Below are 22,254 nucleotides of genomic sequence, written 5' to 3'. Positions count from 1 at the left end.
TCATGCTCAATAGTCTCTTGAGGATGATTTAGTCTCTTCAGGAGCTCTTCAGCAATTATTGTGTAAAGAAAAATACTCTAGCTAAAAAATATTGCAACAGCTGAAAAGAAATTGAAGCAAATAATAACTACACTGATTTTTAATCAGTCCTGGCGGGACTACTCCAATCTTCTCTTGCACACTTTCCTCTCCCCCCAACACCCCAAACAATCAGATTCCTCAGAACCCTCAAATTCTCGGCACCCCATTGTCATCTGAAAGTATTCGGGTGTGATTCCTCAATTACTGACAGCCTTCAAGTTGCAGGTGGCAACTCTTTACACAAAATTAGACAATTAGCTGGCTGCAGGCCAGTCCACCACAGAAAGCATCATGCTCAAGCACAAAGCTGCACTTCCCCAAAGTCTAAGCTCATTCAGTTTCTCACAGGAGTCACTAAGCAATCAGTGAATCAGCAGCCATCCGGACATACCGGGTACGGTAGTGTGGTGGAGACAAGTATTTAAATGGTGTCTTTGCATAATCATTACAGCAGCAATGTAGTAGCTACATGGCAAACTCTCTTTTTTTTAAAAGTTAAAGTACCCAATCATTTTTTTTCCAATTAAGGGGCAATTTTGCGTGGCCAATCCACCTACCCTGCACATCTTTGGGTTGGGGAGGCGAGACCCACGCAGACACGGGGAGAACGTGCAAACTCCAAACGGGCAGTGACATGGGGCCAGGATCGAACCTGGATCCTCAGCGTCGTGAGACAGCAGTGTTGACCACTGTGTCACCGTGCTGCCCTGTGGCAATCTTTCTTAATAAACAATGAGATTAATTGCTTTCTAGTGAATTTGATGGAGGTAGAAATGTTGGTAGGGCAAGGAATTGAACCAGAAACTTACAGAACCTATATGGTTTAACATCCTCGGGTGGGCGGGTGTTGGGTGGTTAGTTGAATAAAGGTAAAGGGAATACTCTCTTCAATAACAAAGTATAGCAGATTTTATTAACAAGGGCCAACGAGATAACAAAAGGTGTTATGGGGCAAGGGCATTATTACTATAGTCAAACTGCCATCTCCACCAAACCCCACCCACCAAAGGGTTGTGGTGATAGCAAGGTCACAGAGATTTATCCCCTGGCCGATCCCTACATAAAGCAATGCCTCGCGATGCCAGCGTTCAGCAGCTGACCTGGTCTGTGTGGGGGGCGTTGTTCTGAGTTCCCGAAGCAGCTGCCCAGCGGAGTCGGGTTCCTTGCTGGCGGCGTGCAGTAGTGCTCTCCGGAAGGCGTGCCGGCACCTCTGCTGGCGCGCTGCTGCTCGCTCCACACGACACAGCTGCATGTGTCTTTGCTGCAAGTAAGTGCAGAGCCGTGTCATTCTCAAACCTCTCGTGCTCGTCACCTCATCTTCAGGGCTGTACAAAAGAATGGAATCAAAGTTTAACCCTCACACATGTATTTTCAGAGTAAACACAAGGTGTGTCAACAATATGCATGTGCTATACATGATTGAGTTAGGCACTCAGCCATGTAAACAGCTGCAATGCTGCATTACTCACTCCCAGGCTCTGACTTCATCAAATAACAATTGTTCAATTAGTACCAGAGGTATAATTAAACACAGCCCTTATTTTGTTCTCACTATGCACATGACGTTCTGTCACTGTTTTGCCCAAAGGCTTGTGAAGGAGCTGGGGTTACCGTTATACTTATTTTCAGAACTGTAACGGGAAGGCCCACGTTACCACCCCACCACCCCCCGCCAAACAGTCCCATTCAGCCAATTGTAAAGGAAGATCCCCAGGGTACAACCCCTCCCCCGTACAGTTGCTCGCAGTGAGTCTTAATTGAAGAACCCAAAGTATTAGACTGTCTTGTATAGTCCTACTTGGTTGTTTTATTACATTGAATTATATGCCCCAGGCAAAATATTTGGACGATTTGTATCTACCCACTTCTTGGCTGCATATATCAAACACACCAGGTATGTGAAAAAACTCAAGATGTGTATTTTTCTTCATAGCGTTTCATCAAATCTCACAAGAATATTTTACACACAATAGGTTTCTCTGAAGTATGATGAATAATCTAGGTAAATATAGTGACTATTTTATGTGCTGCAGGATCCCAGAAGCAGCAAGATTCCTCAAATAGCAATGATATCCCTGGTTAATATACCTTCCCTGCTGCAAGATCAGCGATGAATGCTGCCTGGGACACCGGGACAACTCCACCTGAACCACTGGTGCAGGAAAGTTTCAAACGATTTCAGTGTCTCTTCTGAAAGTTGGTACCTCAACAATACAGAGCTCCCTCCGATTACTGGAGTGTCAACCTGATTGCAGCACTTTCTGCTGGGGCTGTTCGTGTCTGAATGCAGCTGCTAAGAAGAGTAGCTTATGAGGTGGTGGACGTGGTCAATGAGGTGATGGGTGTGTGCACCATCCAGTCACTGCAAGCCTACAACTGAGCAATGGACAATTTCTCTTACGCTTTTAAAAAATAAATTTAGGACTTCCAGTGGCGGCAATGCGAAGCTAAGCCACACATTCGGCAGCTCTCGCTGAAAATGGACTTTGGGGCTCTTTTCAGGGCCCCCAACGGAGCTGTGTCGGCAAATCCCGACGTGGGAAGAGGACAGAAGTCGATCCTTATGGTCCTATGGTCCGGACCAGGAGTGGGGTAAGGAGAAAAACGGAGAAAGCACCCCTGAAAAAGCGGGGGAAGGAAGACAATATGGCGGCCGGCGGAGGCCTTGAGGAGCTGAGGCGGTGGGCTCGGGAGCAGCAGGCGACTCTGCTGCGCTGCTTCCAGGAGCTTAAATTGGAGCTGCTGGAGTCGCTGAAGGTAACCAACAGGGAGCTGATGGAGACCCAGACAGCCCAGGGCGCTGCGATCCGGGAGCTGCAGCAGCAGGCCTCCGAAAGGGAGGATGAGGCCGTGGCCATCGCGGGGAAGGTGGAGATGCACGAGGCGCTCCATAAAAGATGGCAGGAGCGGTTCGAGGAGCTGGACAACCGGTCGAGGAGGAGGAATTTGCGGATCCTGGGCCTCACGGAGGGGCTGGAGGGGTCGGACCTGGCGGCCTATGTGGCGGTTATGTTAAACTCGCTGATGGGGGCTGGGTCCTTCCAGGGGCCCCTGGAGTTAGAGGGGGCCCACAGAATTCTGGCTAGAAGGCCCAAGCCGAACGAGCCGCCGCGAGCGGTGTTGGTGCGGTTTCATCAGTTCGTGGATCGTGAGTGTGTGCTCCGGTGGGCCAAGAAGGAGCGGAGCAGCAAGTGGGAGAACACGGAGTTGCGGATCTTCCAGGACTGGAGTGCGGAGGTGGGGAGGCGGAGGGTCGGGTTTAACCGGACGAAGGCGGTGCTCCATAGACGGAGTGTGAAGTTCGGCATGTTGCAGCCGGCGCGTCTGTGGGTCACCTATAAGGATAGGCACCATTATTTTGAGTCCCCGGAGGAGACGTGGGCCTTTGTGCAGGCCGAGAAATTGGACTCAAACTGAGGGTCTGAGATGGGGGATGCTGTATAATACTGTATTTGTATTTGCTTGGTTTAATGTAAGATGTGGGTTGGCCTTAGGGTGGGTGGGGTGATATCGATTTGTCTTTTCTATATGGGTTTTTCTGTAGGGGTCTGGTGGACGGGTTCGGGCAGGGGGGTAAACGGGGAGTTCGGGGAGCTGGTGGGGAGGACTGACAATGGGAGTAGCCCTGGAGGAGGCGGGGCCGGGCAGGGCGAAAGCGCTGGGAGATGGTGGGGGTGGGGCCGGGGCTGAGAAGCGCGGGTCGTTGCTGGCTGTTTTCTTTTCCCGCGCAAGAGCGGGGGGGGGGAGGGGGAGATGGTGAGTGGTAAGCTGCAGGGGGAGCGGGTGGTGGTGGTGAATGTTTACGCCCCAAATTGGGACGATGCGGGGTTTATGCGGCGTATGTTGGGCCGCATTCCGGACCCTGGAGGTGGGAGGCCTGATCATGGGGGGGGGGGGGGGACTTCAACACGGTACTGGATCCCCCATTGGATCGATCCAAGTCCCGGATGGGTAGGAGGCCGGCGGCGGGTAAGTGCTGATGGGATTTATGGACCAGATTGGGGGGGGGGGATGGATCCCTGGAGGTTTGCGAGGCCGAGGGCCAGGGAGTACTCGTTTTTCTCCCACGTACATAAGGCCTACTCGAGGATTGATTTTTTTTGTCCTGATCAGGGGTTGGTTTCGAGGGTGGAGGATGTGGAATACTCCGCCATTGCCATTTCAGATCATGCCCCGCACTGGGTGGACCTCGGACTGGGGGAAGAGAGGGACCAACGTCCGCTCTAGCGCTTGGAGGTGGGGCTGCTGGCAGATGAGGAGGTGGCCGAGAGGGTTCGGGGGTGTATCGAGAGGTACCTTGAGGCCAATGACAACGGGGAGGTCCGAGTGGGGACGGTCTGGGAGGCATTGAAGGCGGGTGATGAGGGGGGAATTGATCTCCATCCGAACCCATAGGGAGAGGGGGGAGCAGAGGGAGAGGGAGAGACTGATAGGGGAGATGGTGCGGGTGGATAGGAGATATGCGGAGGCTCCAGAGGAGGGATTGATGGGGGAGAAGCGTGCCTTCAGGCCAGATTCGACCTATTGACTACCAGAAAGGCGGAAGCTCAGTGGAGGAAAGCACAGGGGGCGGTGTACGAGTATGGGGAGAAGGCGAGCAGGATGCTGGCACACCAGCTCCGAAAGCGGGACACGGCCAGGGAGATTGGGGGAGTGACGGATAAGGCTGGGAAGGTGGTGTGGAGGGGAGTAGATGTTAATGGGGTCTTCAGAGACTTCTATGGGGAACTGTACCGGTCGGAACCCCCGGTGGAGGGGGGTGGAATGGGGCGCTTCTTGGACAAGCTGTGATTCCCGAGGGTGGAGGAGGAGCAGGTGGAGGGACTGGGGGCGCCGATCGAGCTGGAGGAGGTAGTCAGAGGGATAGGGAGCACGCAGTCGGGGAAGGCGCCGGGGCCGGATGGTTTTCCGCTGGAATTTTATAAAAGGTATTTGGACCTGTTGGGCCCCCTGTTAGTCCGGACATTTAATGAGGCAAGGGAGGGGGGGCTTTGCCCCCAACTATGTCACGGGCGCTGATTTCCTTGATCCTGAAGCGGGACAAGGACCCTCTGCAGTGCGGGTCATATAGGCCGATTTCGCTGCTAAACGCCGACGCTAAGCTCCTGCAAAGATCCTGGCCACTAGGATAGAGGATTGCGTGCCCGAGGCCATTCATGAGAACCAGGCGGGGTTTGTGAAGGGAAGGCAGTTGAATGCGAACGTGCGAAGGCTCCTCAATGGCATTATGATGCCGGCCATGGAAGGGGAGGCGGAGATAGTGGTGGCACTGGATGCGGAGAAGGCCTTTGATAGGGTTGAGTGGGAGTATTTGTGGGAGGTGCTGGAGAGGTTTGGGTTTGGGGAGGGGTTTATCCGGTGGGTGAGGCTGCTCTACGAGGCCCCGATGGCGAGTGTAGCCACAAATAGGAGGAGGTCGGAGTACTTTCGGCTGTACCGGGGGACGGGACAGGGGTGTCCCCTGTCCCCCTTGCTCTTCGCGTTGGCGATTGAGCCCCTGGCCATGGCATTGAGGGAGTCAGGGAACTGGAGGGGCCTGGTGCGGGGTGGGGAGGAGCATCGAGTGTCGCTGTATGCGGACGACCTGTTGCTGTATGTGGCGGACCCGGTGGGGGGGGGATGCCGGAGGTGATGAGGATTCTTAGTGAATTCGGGGGTTTCTCTGGGTATAAGTTGAACCTGGGCAAGAGTGAGTTGTTTGTGGTGCATCCGGGGGATCAAGAGGAGGGGATTGGTAGGCTCCCACTGAAGCAGGCAGGGAGGAGCTTTAGGTACCTGGGAGTCCAGGTGGCTAGGAGCTGGGGGGCCCTGCACAAGCTCAACCTCACAAGGTTGGTGGAGCAGATGGAGGAGGAGTTTAAGAGGTGGGATATGTTACCGCTGTCACTGGCGGGGAGGGTGCAGTCCCTTAAGATGACGGTGCTCCCGAGGTTTTCGTTCCTGTTCCAGTGCCTCCCCATCCTTATCCCAAAGGCCTTTTTTAGGAGGGTCAACAGGAATATTACGGGATTTGTGTGGGCGCATGGGACTCCGAGGGTGAGAAGGGTGTTCCTGGAACGGGGCAGGGATAGGGGGGGGGCTGGCGTTGCCCAACCTCTGTGGGTACTATTGGGCTGCCAACGCAGCGATGGTGCGTAAGTGGGTAATGGACGGGGAAGGGGCAGCATGGAAGAGGATGGAGGTGGCGTCCTGTGTGGGCACGAGCCTGGAAGCGCTGGTAACGGCGCCGTTGCCGCTCCCCCAAACAAGGTATACCACGAGCCCGGTGGTGGCGGCTACCCTCAAAATTCGGGGGCAATGGGGACGATATAGGGGAGAAGTGGGGGGCTCGATGGAGGCCCCGATACGGGGGAACCATCGGTTTGTCCCAGGGAGCATTGATGGCGGATTTCTGGGCTGGCACAGGGCAGGGGTTAGGAGGTTGAGGGACCTGTTTGTGGAGGGGAGGTTCGCGAGCTTGGGGGAGTTAGAGGGGAAGTTTGGGCTCCCCCCGGGGAACATGTTTAGGTACATGCAGGTGAGGGCGTTTGCCAGGCAGCAGGTGGAGGGGTTCCCCTTGCTGCCCCCACGAGGGGTGCTGGATCGGTTGCTCTCGGGGGTGTGGGTTGGAGGAAGGAGGATTTCGGACGTAATGCAGGAGGTAGGCGAGGCCTCGGTGGAGGAACTGAAGGGTAAATGGGAAGAGGAGCTGGGTGAGGAGATTGAGGAGGGGACGTGGGCGGATGCCCTGGAGAGAGTGAATTCCTCCTCTTCCTGTGCGAGGCAGGGGAGGGGGGGGGGGTTTGGATCGGTGGGAGGGAGAACTGTGTACATGGGTTTGTGGGATGTGGCGGGTGTTATCTCTTTCCCTTTTGTTGTTTGGGTGTTCTTTTGGTTTTTTTTCTTTTGTTTGTAGTTGCTTTTTAAGTTGGGTGGGTATTGTTCTTGGGGTGTTACCGCGGTTGTTTTGTTAATAGAGTTGAGATGTTTATATTTTGTAAAAATTTCAATAAAAATTTTTAAATTTTTTTTTAAATAAAAATAAATTTAGAGTACCCAACTATTTTTTCCCAATTAAGGGGCAATTTAGCATGGCCAATCCACCTACCCTGCACATCTTTGGGTTGTGGGGTTGAAACCCACGCAGACACGTGGAGAATGTGCAAACTCCACGCAGACAGTGATCTGGGGCTGGGATCGAACCTGGGTCTTCAGCACTGTTGGCAGCTGTGATAAGTACTGTGCCACCATGCTGCCCCTTCTTACGCTTTTTTTACACAAGTGTGGGAATGGCAAAAAGTGGTCAGATAAACACAACATTCTTTGGCAAAGATTTGGATGAAAAATTTACTTTTATCACTCCAGGGATAAAAAAATCCCAACAGTTTAGGTCACTCAAACTTCAATCCAAATACACTGCATTGCTATGGCTTCATATCACAATTAAAATGGATCAACATTTATTATACAGCACAGGCCACCCTGAATGTGGCTGTGGGAGAGAAAAATCCAAGAAAACAAGTCCAGCTTTATTTGTAATTTGATTATCCATTTTACAATCAGTTCTGTGACAACCAAGGTCAAAGTAGAGTATATAAGAGTATACAGTGGTTTGGAGGGTTAAGGTATGGTGTTGATAAAGTAAGAGATGCACTCTTACAAGATTATCTAATATCCATAAACTATTCCACAATAAAATACTGAGTCTGCATCTTCAAATTCCTCAAGCACAATGAGGGACACTAATGGGAAGGAGGGAACACCGGGGAAGGGCAGATAGAAGGAAAGAGAACAGGAGTGGAGGGGTCAGAGAAAAGGGGAGTGCATCAGTGAAACAAAATTGCATTAAGGAAGGGACACGGGAAGGAAGGAGAGCGGAGGGCTGGGAAGGAAGGAGAGCGGAGAGCTGGGAAATGGGAAGAGAACTTGAGAGAAAGAATGGGGCCAAGGAAAGAATGATGAGAGAGGGCATGATTTTTATGTTTGGGATTCTGACAACACTTAACTTCACCAAGTAGAGTCATGCCTTCCGTCAACTATACAAATAATGGAAAAAATATATTTCTAGAGTGGCTTTGACAACGTTTAAGATACCCCAGTGCATTTACAGCTAATAGAGTACTTTTGAAATGTAGCCACAAGTAGGAAACTCAACCGCCAATTTGTGCACAGCAAGCTTTCACAATCAACATGACAATGGTCAGATCATTTGTTTTAGGTGTTGGTTTAGGGATAAATGTTGGCTAGGAGGCTGGAGAGAACTCGCTTACACTTCTTTGAATTGAGGCATGGGATTTTTATATCCACCTGAGGGGGCAGACAGATCCTGGTTTAAAGTTCCATCCTGAAAAAGGCACCTCCGGGAAAGCAGCACTTCTTTGGTACTGGTCTATGTGCTCGAGTCACTGTGAATGGGCAAGGGTCTGGCAGATGGAGTACAATGTTGGTAAATGTGAGGTCATCCATTTTGGTAGGAATAACAGCAAAATGACTATTATTTAAATGGTAAATAATTGCAGCATGCTTCTGTGCAGAGGGACCTGGGTGTCCTTGTGCATGAATTGCAAAAAGTTGGTTTGCTGGTGCTGCAGATAATCAAGACGACAAACGGAATTTTGTCCTTCATTGCAAGAGAGATCGAGTTTAAAAAGGGAGGTTATGATACAGCTGTGTCGGCAGCTGGTGAGACCACACCTGGAGTATTGAGTGCAGTTTTGGTCTCCTTACTTGAGAAAGATGTACAGGCATTAGAGGGGGTGAAGAGGAGATTCACTAGGTTGATTCCAGAGTTGAGAGGATTCGTTTATGAGGAGACACCGAGTAGACTGGGACTTTACTCATTGGAATTTAGAAGAATGAGGGGAGATCTGATAGGAACATATAAAATTATGAAGGGAATAGATAGGATAGAATCAGGGAGATTGTTTCCACTGGCGGGTGAAACTAGAAGTAGGGGGAATAGCCTCAAAATAAGACGGAGCAAATTTAGGACTGAGTTGAGGAGGAACTTCTTCATCCAAAGGGTTGTGAATCTGTGGAATTGCCTGTCCAGTGAAGTAGTTGAAGCTTGTTTTTAGACAAAGATAGATTTCTGAATAGTAAAGAAATTAAGGCTTTTGGTGAGCAGGAAAGGTGGAGCTGAGTCCACAAAAAGGATCAGCCATGCTCTTACTGAAAGGCGGAGCCGGCTCGAGGGACCAGATAGACATCAACATAGAATTTACAGTGCAGGAGGTCATTCGACCCATCAAATCTACACTGGTCCTTGGAAAGAGCACTCTACTTAAGCCCACCCCTCCACCCTATTCCCGTAACCCCACCTAACCTTTTTGGACATTGAGGGCAATTTAGCCTGGCCAATCCACCTGACCTGCACATCTTTGGACTGTGGGAGGAAACCGGAGCACCCGGAGGAAACCCACGCAGAGACGAGGAGAATGTGCAGACTCCGCACAGGCAGTGACCCACGCCGGGAACCGAACTTGGGACCCTGAAGCTGTGAAGCAACGTGGTGTAATGGGGTCATGATCAGATAGTCTGATTCACTGAAATATTTCACCCGTGAAATAATGCCATGAGATAGTTTACATCCACAGGAGTGCGGAGGCAGGACCTTAGTTTAACGCTTCATGTTAAAGACCCCCTCAGTAATGCACTGCAATATCATCCATTGATTTTGTGCTGAAGTCCTGGAGTGGGACTGAACCTATAATGGTTATAACTCAAAAGCCAGAGTGCGACTAACTGTCCCACGTCTGGCACACAACACAGAAATAGGAAGGTTCACGATCACAGAAGGATTTGAAAACAGGCATGAGAATTTAAAAATCAAGGTGCGACTAGATTGGGAGCAATTTTAGGTTTTTTGAAGACATAGGCGATGGTTGAATGTTTCTTTGTGCGAGTTTAAGATATGGATAGCGCACATGGATGAGTTCAAGTTTACAAAACTCACAGTATGTGCGTATCTGTCACAGCTACAGTCTTTCCTATCGGCCACTTATTTGCTTAAGTTACAGTTTTCATTTTTTGTTCTGAAAATGGTCCTTCTGTTACATCTACACACACGCTGCTGCTCCAAAGCACCTACCAAAAATACTGATTGGAGCTGGGTTCACGAAGAGCATGCAAAATGTGGGCGTCTGTGGGACATTTGTGACCCAACATTTTCACAGGATCCGAAATTGTCGCAGCTCTCAGCCAGTCTGAGGAATGGGACCAGGCATATTTTTTCACACAAGTGCACCCCCAGTACAACCCCCTTGCCCCGCCCTGAAGGTTGCCATCCCCCAGTGACATTGAATAACAGCCAGCCGGGGACGCGCTCATTTGCATTTCAGTTATATGATGTGCATACTCATGGGAGGGTGTTATCAAGAAGCTGAAATCCAGTAAACCCACCAAAAAAAAGCACCTTCCATTTGTACCAAATTCTCGAAACCTGCAAGTATTATATGGAGTGAGGGAATGAGGATCCAGTCCACTGTGTATACCAATGAGTTGGTGCTGGACAAGACTTACAGCAGAGTCTATTTACTCAGCAAATAATATCTACTTAAACAGTCTCTACAATTGCAGCGAACAAAAATCTTGACCAAAATTGCAATAATGTTTCCTGCTAAAAGCATGATTGTTTCTCCAGCAAAATGCAGCGGGTGGTGCATTGTTGCATAATATCAATAAACGCATAAAACCATTCCCAGAGTAGTTTATAGGCACAAATTATTGTCGGCACAGTAGCACAGTGGTTAACTTTTTTTTTTTATAAATTTAGAATACCCAATTCATTTTTCCAATTAAGGGGCAATTTAGTGAGGCCAATCCACCTACTCTGCACATCTTTGGGTTGTGGGGGCGAAACCCACGCAGACACGGGGAGAATGTGCAAACTCCACACAGACAGTGACCCAGAGCCGGGATTCGAACCTGGGACCTCGGCGCCATGAGGCAACAGGGCTAACCCACTGCGCCACCGTGCTGCCCCTCACAGTGGTTAACTTAATGGAATAATTAATAATGGAAACATTATTGCAATTTTGGTCAAGATTTTTGTTCGCTGCAATTGTAGAGACTGTTTAAGTAGATATTATTTGCTTCACAGCGTCAGGGATCCAGGTTAGATTCCCTGCTTTGATCACTGTGTGCGTAATCTGCATTTTCTCCCCGTGTTCGCGTTGATTTCCTCCGGATGTTCCGGTTTCAGGACTTGTAAGACATGCTTGTTAGGTGAACTGGACATTCTGAATTCTCCCTCTGTGTACGCGAACAGACGCCGGATTATGGCGACTAGGGGCTTTTCACAGTAACTTCATTGCAGTGTTAATGTAATCCTACTTGTGACACTGCCAAGTATTTTATTATTAATTGATGAGGAGAATTAACCATCATCTTCATTCTGGCTGGGACATGTAGTATCACGAGATAGGATATGAATCAGCAGAAGAAAGAATGTGGATTCATGGCTCTAAGTGTCTGCATATAAATGAGGTAAAGTGACAGAACAAGATCGGTGTCCATTGATATTGTCTAATATTATCACCTCTCATTCACTTGTTTGGGTTGGAAACTTCCATAGAATCCCTACAATCGAGTCTGCACCGACCCTCTGAAAGGGAACCCCACCTACGTCCATTCCCCACCCGATCCCCATAACCCCACCTAGCCGTTGGGACACTCATGGGAGTACCTGGAGGAAACCCATGCAGACACAGGGATAATGTGCAAACTTCACAGCCACCCAAGGTCGAAATCGAACCCGGGTCCCTGGCGCCAAGGCAGCAGTGATAACTATTGTGCCACCGTGCTGCCATTTGTGTGGGTATCTTCTGCAGCCTTGTGTTTTCTCGGTGTGTTTCTATGAACATAGGAAAGGGAGAAGTCCATTGAGCCCCTTGTGCCTGCTCTGTCATACAATTAGATAATGGCTGATCTGCACCTCAACTGAAATTATACTGCTCGACTCCATATCCCTCAACACGCTTTTCGAACAGAAATCTACCTCTCAGTCTTGAAAGAGAATTGCCCCAGCATGCACAGCCTTTTGGCTTTGGCTTGGTTTCTCTCCTAAGCCGCTTCGCTCCAATCATAATACCATTTCCCCTCATTTGAATTCAACCACCAGAGCAATTTGCTTCTCTACTTATCACATTGAATCATTTCTATATCTTAAACACGTCAATCAGATTACCCCCAATCTTCTGCACTCAAAGTCACATGCACCAGATTTGTGCAATCTGCCTTCATAATTGAACATCCTCAGCACCAATACCATTCCGGTCAATCCAAGACCAATAGATTCTTGGTCTTGGTCAGGGCTGGTTTAGCTCACTCGGCTAAATCGCTGGCTTTTAAAGCAGACCAAGCAGGCCAGCAGCACGGTTCGATTCCCGTACCAACCTTCTCGGAAAGGTGCCGGAATGTGGTGACTAGGGCTTTTCACAGTAACTTCATTGAAGCTGACTCGTGACAATAAGCGATTTTCATTTCATTTTTCTTCCTGAGGTGAAGTGCCCAGAACTGAATGTAGCTCTCTGATGGGGCCGACTGAGGCTCTGTACCACTTAAATAGGACTTCCTTCTCTTTGCAATCCAGGTTCGGGTAAAGGCCAACCTTTCATTAGCCTTTCTGATTGCTTTTTCTACCCACCTACTGGATTTTTATGACATGTTCTGGGACTTCCAAATCTCTCTGATCCTCTGCAGGTCCAAGTTTCTCACCATTGATATAATATCCCAATTTAAACTTTCTTTGAACCCACCTCTGGTCTGTACTTTTCCAAGCTCTTTGGTATTGCCTGTGCACTTCACAATGCAACCGCCTTGTAGGAGTTTCATAAACACAGCTGCTACATCTGGGAGCGTGGAGAAAGTTTTCTTCTGCTATGGTGATAGAATCATAGAATTTACAGTGCAATAGGCCATTCGGCCCATCACGTCTGCACTGGCCCTTGGAAAGAGCACTGTATTCTGATGGAGCATTACTTCAGAATATCTAGCTCAACAACGGTCAAGCTTGGTGCACATTTCTTGCAAAATTCTAGTTGAGAGCTTCAGTATTGGGCACGTATACAAAGTTACAAAAGCAACAATGAACACATGTCAAAAATGGTCTCCCAGCTCAGCAAAGATTGGAAGACCATGTAGTCAAAATGAAGATTAATGAAGAACAATAGTTGACGTTAAAAGCATGCACGTTCAACAGCTTGCACAGCTCAGGACACGAGCAACGATAGGCAGGCAAAGAACATCAGGTCCATCCAACCAGTCAAGCACAATCGTGAAACCTTGTCCATCGTGATATCAAATGATCCCCCTCAAAAACCACATGATTTCCTCCAAGAGGTAAAAGTCTAGATAAAATAACAGCCAATTTGGGAGGAATAATCTCGGGAATTCCTCTCTGGCTCCCTGATGCAATCAAAACTCTGCCTGGCCCTGATAATCCCTCATAGTGCCAAACCAACAGCCTGTAAGAAATTATCTCCACTGTAACCATAACCAGGTTTAGCTCTCACCTGTGAATCTCCATGGGCAATCTCATCTCTAGGAAAAGAACGACAGCCTGATAACTAATCATTGCCTGCCCTTGCACAGCTTAAAATTGTGTCCCCTAAACTATTTAGCTGGGACGAGCTGCCGAGTGGAATCTATCCCCGTCATCATCATATAATTCTTGGAACACACGAGTTTGTAAACGGAAACAATTTAACATCAAAATGTTAGTGGGAAGCAGATATACTTTGATGAAAAATGGGGAGGTGGCAGCCAGCATGGAAAGCTCTTTGCTCTTCCTTCAAAAGTGAACCATCAAGCGCCATGGTGGGCAGTGGTTAGCACTGCTGCCTCACGGTGTGAGGACCCGGGTTCGATCCCGACCCCGGGTCACTATCCTTGTGGAGTTTGCACATTCTCCCAGTGTCTGTGTGGGTCTCACCCTCGCAACCCAAAAAGCTGTGCAGGCTAGGTAGATCGGCCACACTAAATTGCCCCTTAATTGGAAAAACAAATACTTGCGTACTCTAAATTTATTTTTAAAAAGTGAACCGTCAAAGCAAAACCACATGCCAACTAATCTGTAACAGCATTTTGAAAATACTCCAGTGTGACAAGGTTTAATGCAATTAGATAAATAAATCTCCATTCTCATTAACCACCAATATACAGATGTGGAACAAAACCAGAATCTCAGCATTGTTAAAATTGAAAAGACACCCAAGGGAGAGGATGTATTCCAGGTAACAGCTTGCCTGCAAGTAAATTCCATAGAAACACGAGTTGGCCATTCAGGCTATCAAACCCATTCTGCCATTTAATCAGATCAAGGCTGATCTGCATCCGAACGGCATTTAAATTCAAAATCCATTGATACCCATGCTTAACCAAAAATCTACCCATCGTGGTTTTGAAATCTTGAGTTGATCTCCAGCTTCAGTAGCCTTTAGAAAGGATTCCAGATTTCAACTGTCTGGAGTGCAAAAAGTGCTTCCTGAACAGTCTTGCTCTAATGTTAAGATAACGTTCCTAGTGCTGGATTCCACGCCCCACAAAAGGAAAGAGCTTTTCTCTACTCTATCAACTCTTTTAATCAGGGTACACACTTGAATTAGATCACCCATATGGGGCGTCATGATGGTACAGTGGTTAGCACTATTGTCCCCCAGCTCTAGGGACCCAGGTTCAATTCTGGCTTAGGGTGACTGTCTGTCTGGAGTCTGCATTTTCGCCCCATGTCTGCTTGGGTTTCCTCCGAGTGCTCCGGTTTGCTCCCATAGTTCAAAGATGTGCGGGTTAGAACATAAGAACATAAGAACTAGGAGCAGGAGTAGGCCATCTGGCCCTCGAGCCTGCTCCGCCATTCAATTAGATCATGGCTGATCTTTTGTGGACTCAGCTCCACTTTCCGGCCCGAAGGAGCCTCAACTGCTTCACTGGGCAAGGAATTCCATAGATTCACAACCCTTTGGGTGAAGAAGTTCCTCCTAAACTCAGTCCTAAATCTACTTCCCCTTATTTTGAGGCTATGTCCCCTAGTTCTGCTGTCACCCGCCAGTGGAAACAACCTGCCCGCATCTATCCTATCTATTCCCTTCATAATTTTAAATGTTTCTATAAGATCCCCCCTCATCCTTCTATATTCCAACGAGTACAGTCCCAGTCTACTCAACCTCTCCTCATAATCCAACCCCTTCAGCTCTGGGATTAACCTAGTGAATCTCCTCTGCACACCCTCCAGCGCCAGTACGTCCTTTCTCAAGTAAGGAGACCAAAACTGAACACAATACTCCAGGTGTGGCCGCACTAACACCTTATACAGTTGCAACATAACCTCCCTAGTCTTAAACTCCATTCCTCTAGCAATGAAGGACAAAATTCCATTTGCCTTCTTAATCACATGTTGCACTTGTAAACCAACCTTCTGTGACTCATGCACTAGCACACCCAAGTCTCTCTGAACAGCGGCATGCTTTAATATTTTATCGTTTAAATAATAATCCCGTTTGCTGTTATTCCTACCAAAATGGATAACCTCACATTTGTCAACATTGTATTCCATCTGCCAGACCCGAGCCCATTCACTTAACCTATCCAAATCCCTCTGCAGACTTCCAGTATCCTCTGCACTTTTCGCTTTACCACTCATCTTAGTGTCATCTGCAAACTTGGACACATTGCCCTTGGTCCCCAACTCCAAATCATCAATGTAAATTGTGAACAATTGTGGGCCCAACACGGATCCCTGAGGGACACCACTAGCTACTGATTGCCAACCAGAGAAACACCCATTTATCCCAACTCTTTGCTTTCTATTAATTAACCAATCCTCTATCCATGCTACTACTTTACCCTTAATGCCATGCATCTTTATCTTATGCAGCAACCTTTTGTGTGGCACCTTGTCAAAGGCTTTCTGGAAATCCAGATATACCACATCCATCGGCTCCCCGTTATCTACTGCACTGGTAATGTCCTCAAAAAATTCCACTAAATTAGTTAGGCACGACCTGCCTTTAACGAACCCATGCTGCGTCTGCCCAATGGGACAATTTCTATCCAGATGCCTCGCAATTTCTTCCTTGATGATAGATTCCAGCATCTTCCCTATTACCGAAGTTAAACTCACTGGCCTATAATTTCCTGCTTTCTGCCTACCTCCTTTAGGTGGATTCGCCATGCTAAATTTCCCCTTCTTGCCCAAAAGGGTTAGGCAGGATTATGGGGATAGGATGGACACGTGTGCTGAACCAGGGTGCTCTAAGGGCCGGTGCAGACTCGAAGGGCTGAATGGCCTCCTTCTGTGCTGTAGGGATTCTATGATAATCTTCAGATTCAATTTCATTTATAATATTTTCTGAAAATGTATTTTTTAAAATACCTTCTCTTCAGACCTGGAATTTTTCAGGTCCTAGGAACATGGGAATTTGGAAGGAGATTCCAGGGTGTTGAAGTCAGATTAGACTCTGTACTTTATGTTTGACAAACAACCTTTTTGTTTCTGCTGCGGAATCTACACCAAGAACAATAATTTGCATTTATATTTTGCATTGCATTTATATTTTGCTTTGACAAACAGTCATCCAGACCAAAACGTTAGCTCCCTTTTCAGTCCACAGATGCTGTCAGACTTCCTGAGATTGTCCAGTACTTTCTGTTTTTGTTGCAGTTATATACTATGGTCGTTTCAATGGGGTAAAACGTCCCAAGGCATTGCAAAGGAATGCAATCTGAAAGGCCTAACAAAGTCAGTGAAAGAGTCATTAGGATATAGATGGGTTTTAAGGAGCATTATCAAGAAGAAGAGCTAGAAGCACTAGAAGCAAAGAGATCACTGAAACTTCCCCGTGTGCTTCCAAATACGACTTTTTAAAGATTGAAGCGACAAACGTGGACAGACAAACATGGAAGTCATTCGATGCTAACAAAGCCCAACGACAGCAATTTCATGAATTTTAAGTTGGCTATATTTTTGTTGATGGGAGGTCAAAACATATCGTGAACATTCCAGTTTTCTCAACAAATCTCACACAATCCAATGCAACATAAAGCAGGAATATAATGGTTTGTTGCCACTCCTGAAGCCGGTCCCAGCGGTGATGCAGCATTCTCTCAGTGCTACACTGCAGTCTCAGTCTAGATGATTCTAAATCCTGGAATCAAACCTCAACCAAGAACAAAGAGCATTACAGCACAGGAACATGGCCTTCGTCCCACCAAGCCTTCGCCAATCCAGATTCCTTAACCCTGCAACTTCCAAACCCAGAAGGAATCTACCATCAACTGCACCAAGCTGGCATATAAACAGTTGTTCTCCAAAATCTCACAACCATTACGGTGGATCGACCTATTAACCAAGTGATCAGAAATATCCTAGAAGTGAATTCTATTTGCAGAATATCAACACATAACCTAGGACAAAGGTTAAATTAAACAAAATGGCCCAAATCAATTTGTAATTACACAATCTATGTAACTATGACCTGAAAAACATGCACCCATAAACACCTCAGCTACGAGTTTTTGAAAACCAAACCAACCAGGGAGCACAATCTGAGAAGCACTTCCTGCCGGTCGGTCCTTGCTTTCTTGTTATTGTAGACTACATAGCAAGATAGATTAACCCTCCTAAAATACAGTTTATTTGTACCTTCATAGAACTGTGCCATTGTAGGGTTGCTTCATGTTGTTTACTCCATGTGCATCTTAAAGAGCAACTCTATACAAATCAGCATTCCAGATCACTGCAGGAATTAATCTGGAACCGCCTGGGTGAACCCTATACTGGCTGCATACATCAGCACCATCTGGCACGTGTCTTACGAGAAACAAAACATCCTTCAGGCCAGCTCTGAAGGTGACTTGACAACAAACACTGCCATTGTCCCACGCCTCCGAACCCCACTAGGGTGGATGAATGAACTGACCAGTGCCCCATGGTACAAGCAGCATTAAAGTGGGAGCAGTTAACAGCAAAGTAGCTGTATTATAGGACAGTCCAATCAGGGGGATTGACACAGTTCTTTGCGACTCAGAGCATGAATCCAGACAGCAGTGTTGCCTGTCCGGTGCTGGGGTTAGAGACATCTGCTCAAGGCTGGAGAGGATCTTGTAGTAGGAAAGGGAGGATCCAGTTGGTACCGACTACATAGATAGGACTAGGAAAGAAGTTCTGCTTGGGGAGTATGAGCAGCTAGTGGCCAAACTAAACACAGAACTTCAAACTTTTTTTTTATAAATTTAGATTAGCCAATTTTTTTTCCAATTAAGGGCAATTTAGCGTGGCCAATCCACCTACTCTGCACATTTTTGGGTTGTGGGGGCGAAACCCACGCAGACACGGGGAGAACGTGCAAACTCCACACGGACAGTGACCCAGAGCCGGGATCGAACCTGGGACCTCAGCGCCGTGAAGCGGTTGTGCTAACCACTAGGCCACCGTGCTGCCCTCGAACTTCAAACTTAATAATATATGGATTGTTGCCCGAGTCATGAGTCGATTGGTTATGGATAAGAAAGATTAGAGAAATTAATGTGCGGCTCAAAGACTGGTGTGGAAAAATGTTTTTTGATTTATGGGGCGATGGCACCAGTACGAACGCCAAGCGAAAGCTGTACTTAAGGGAGAGGCTTCACCTGAACCATGTTGGGACCAGTGTGCTGGCGAGTCGCATAATTAGGGTAGTAGAGCTGGAGCAGAGAAGACCGAGGGGTGACCTGATCGAGGTGTACAAGACTATGAGGGGCAAGGGCAGCATGGTGGCGCAGTTAGCACTGCAGCCTCACGGCGCCGAGGTCCCAGGTTCAATGCCGGCTCTGGGTCACTGTCCATGTGGAGTTTGCACATTCTCCCCGTGTTTTCGTGGGTACTCTAAAATTTTTTTAAAGATTCATAGGGGCAAGGACAGGGTGAAAAGGGAGTAGCTGTTACCCTTAGTTGAGGGGTCAGTTATGAGGGGACACAAGTTCACGGTGAGGGGGAGGAGGTTGAAGGGGGATTTGAGGAAAAACTTTGGGGGGAGGTGGGTTGCCTCAAATCCTTTAAAAAAAAAGTACCTGGATGAGAACTTGGCATGGCTCAACATTCAAGACTATGGGTCAAGTGCTGGCAAATGGGATTATTTCGACAGGTCAGGTGCTTTCCATGTGTCGGTGCAGACTCGATGGGCCGAAGGGCCTCTTCTGCACTGTATTATTCTGTGATAGAGATGGGTTGTAGAGATGGTTTTAAACTAAACAATGTGGGGAGGGGTGGGGTACGGTCAGAGATTGCTGAAATGGTTAAAAAGACAAAGTTAAAGACTCGGAGACTGAATGCAAATGGATGAACCTGATAGACAGGCTTGCAGAGCAACCACAGCTGGAATCTGAATATTGAAGAGTATTTTTAAAAAATAAATTTAGAATACCCAATTATTATTTTTCCAATTAAGGAGCAATTTAGCGTGTCCAATCCACCTACCTTGCATATCTTTGGGTTGTGGGGGTGAAACCCACGCAAACATGGGCAGAATGAGCAAACTATACACTGACAGTGACCCAGGGCTGGGATTCAAACCTGGGTCCTCAGCGTCACAGTCCTAATGCTAACCACTGAGCCACCGTGCTGCCCCTTAAGAGTATTTAACATTATGAAAAGGTAGAAAGGAAAGAAACAGTGGTAGTGTAATTCTGCTCAATAAGAGTTTAAATGTTACAATAGTGAGGGATCATCTTTGCATGAAAGAACAAGATGCAGAATCAGTTTGGGTAGAGATAAGAAATAGGAAAAGTAAAAGGTCATTTATGGGAGTAGTTTATAGGATCCCAAACAGTAGTTACCCTGCAGGACAGAGAATACAGGAAGAAATAAATGGGCTGTGTGAGAAAGGTACCACAATAATCATGGGTGACTTCAATCAACATGTAGATTGGCAAAGGTAGCCTGAAAAATGGGTTCACAGTGTATTTGGGAGAACTTCAGACAGCACTATGTTCGACAGCCAATTAGGGTATTCTAGACCCGCCAGTGAGCAATGAAACATGATTCACCAATAAGCCCATTGTAAAGCAACCTTTAGGAGACAGCAACATAACATGATAGAATTTCATGTTCAGTTTGAAGGGATGAAGTGTGGGTCTAAGACTAGTGTTTCATACTTGAATATAGGTAATTATTTATTTTTTTAAAAATATTTTTATTCTCCTTTTTCACAATTTTTCTCCCGAATTTACACCCAACAATCAATAACCAACAACAAATATCTCAAACCCCATAACAGTAACAACGATCCCATCCTCCCACCATGCCCAGACATCAGCCCGCATGTTAACATAAACAAATGACAAAGAGAAATAAAAAGGAATCAGGGATTACCCATAGCCATCTTCAACATACAAAGCCCCCCCCCCCCCCCACCCTTCCCCCCCCCTCCCCCAACTAATGTTCGATGTTATCAAGTTCTTGAAAGTGCATAATAATTAGTGCCCATGAATTGTAGAACCCCTCCGAGCTTCCCCTCAGTTCAAACTTAACCTTCTCAAAGGTCAAGTATTCCAACAGGTCCCCCCTCCACGCCAGGGCACAGGGTGGAGAGGCTGCTCTCCATTCCAACAGGATCCGCCTTCGGGTGATCATCGAGGCGAAGGCTATGATATCTGCCTCCGCACCCGTTTCCAACCCTGGCTGATCCGACACCCCGAATATGGCCTCCCGGGGACCCAGGTCCAGCTTCACATGCACCACCTTGGAAATTACCCTAAACACCTCCTTCCAGTAATCCTCTAGCTTTGGACAGGACCAAAACATATGAACGTGATTAGCAGCCCCCCCCCCCAATAACATTCACACACATCTTCTACCCCTTCAAAGAAACTGCTCATCCTTGCCCTCGTGAGGGAATATAGGTAATTATGGGGTAGTGTTTGTGCAGTGTGTCCAGGAAGCTTTTCTAACACAGTATGTAGATTGTCCGACCAGAGGGGAGGCCATATTGGATTTGGTACTTGGTAATGAACCACGGCAGGTGATAGATTTGTTAGTGGGGGAGCATTTTGGAGGTAGTGACCACAATTCTGTGACTTTCACTTTAGTAATGGAGAGGGATAGGTGTGTGCAACAGGGCAAGGTTTACAATTGGGGGAAGGGTAAATACAATTGCTGTCACAAGAAACTGAAAAACAAGAAACACAAGTGAAATGTGGAACTTGTTCAAGGAACAGGTACTGCGTGTTTTTGATATACATGTGCCTGTCAGGCAGGGAAGAGATGGTCGAGTGAGGAAACCATGGTTGACAAGAGAGGTTGAATGTCTTGTTAAGAGGAAGAAGGAGACTTATGTAAGGTTGAGGAAACAAGGTTCAGACAGGGCGCTGGAGGGATACAAGATAGCCAGGAGGGAACTGAAGAAAGGGATTAGGAGAGCTAAGAGAGGGCATGAAAAATCTTTGGCGGGTAGGATCAAGGAAAACCCCAAGGCCTTTTACACATATGTGAGAAAAATGAGAATGACTAGAGCGAGGGTAGGTCCGATCAAGGCCAGTAGCAGGAGGTTGTGTACTGAGTCTGAAGAGATAGGAGAGGTCTTGAACAAGTATTTTTCTTCATTATTTACAAACGAGAGGGGCCATATTGTTGGAGAGGACAGTGTGAAACAGACTGGTAAGCTCGAGGAGATACTTGTTAGAAAGGAAGATGTGTTGGGCATTTTGAAAAACTTGAGGATAGACAAGTCCCCCGGGTCTGACGGGATATATCCAAGCATTCTATGGGAGGCAAGAAATGAAATTGCAGAGCCGTTGGCAACGATCTTTTCATCCTCGCTGTCAACAGGGGTGCTACCAGAGGATTGGAGAGTGGCGAATGTCGTGCCCCTATTCAAAAAAGGGAATCGGGATAACCCTGGGATTTACAGGCCAGTTAGTCTTACTTCGGTGGTAGGCAAAGTAATGGAAAGGGTACTGAGGGATAGTATTTCTGAGCATCTGGAAAGACACTGCTTGATTAGGGATAGTCAGCACGGATTTGTGAGGGGTAGGTCTTGCCTTACAAGTCTTATTGACTTCTTTGAGGAGGTGACCAAGCATGTGGATGAAGGTAAAGCAGTGGATGTGGTGTACATGGATTTTAGTAAGGCATTTGATAAGGTTCCCCATGGTAGGCTTATGCAGAAACTAAGGAGACATGGGATAGTGGGAAATTTGGCCAGTTGGATAACGAACTGG

The 22,254-nt window shown here is 47.4% G+C and overlaps 1 protein-coding gene across 1 annotated transcript in view; it reads right to left on the bottom strand.

Annotated features, from left to right (window-relative positions):
• ino80db (INO80 complex subunit Db) overlaps nucleotides 1-22,254 on the bottom strand; it is a 126,410-nt gene that overhangs the window by 38,016 nt on the left and 66,140 nt on the right. Inside the window, 1 exon segment of the mRNA XM_038787283.1 lies at nucleotides 1,182-1,406. Coding sequence (XP_038643211.1) covers nucleotides 1,182-1,406 — 225 coding nt within the window.

The sequence above is a fragment of the Scyliorhinus canicula genome, chromosome 2 (genome assembly GCF_902713615.1).
Source record: "Scyliorhinus canicula chromosome 2, sScyCan1.1, whole genome shotgun sequence".
Classification (NCBI taxonomy): Eukaryota; Metazoa; Chordata; class Chondrichthyes; order Carcharhiniformes; family Scyliorhinidae; genus Scyliorhinus; species Scyliorhinus canicula.
This window is presented reverse-complemented; position numbering and strand designations above follow the sequence as displayed.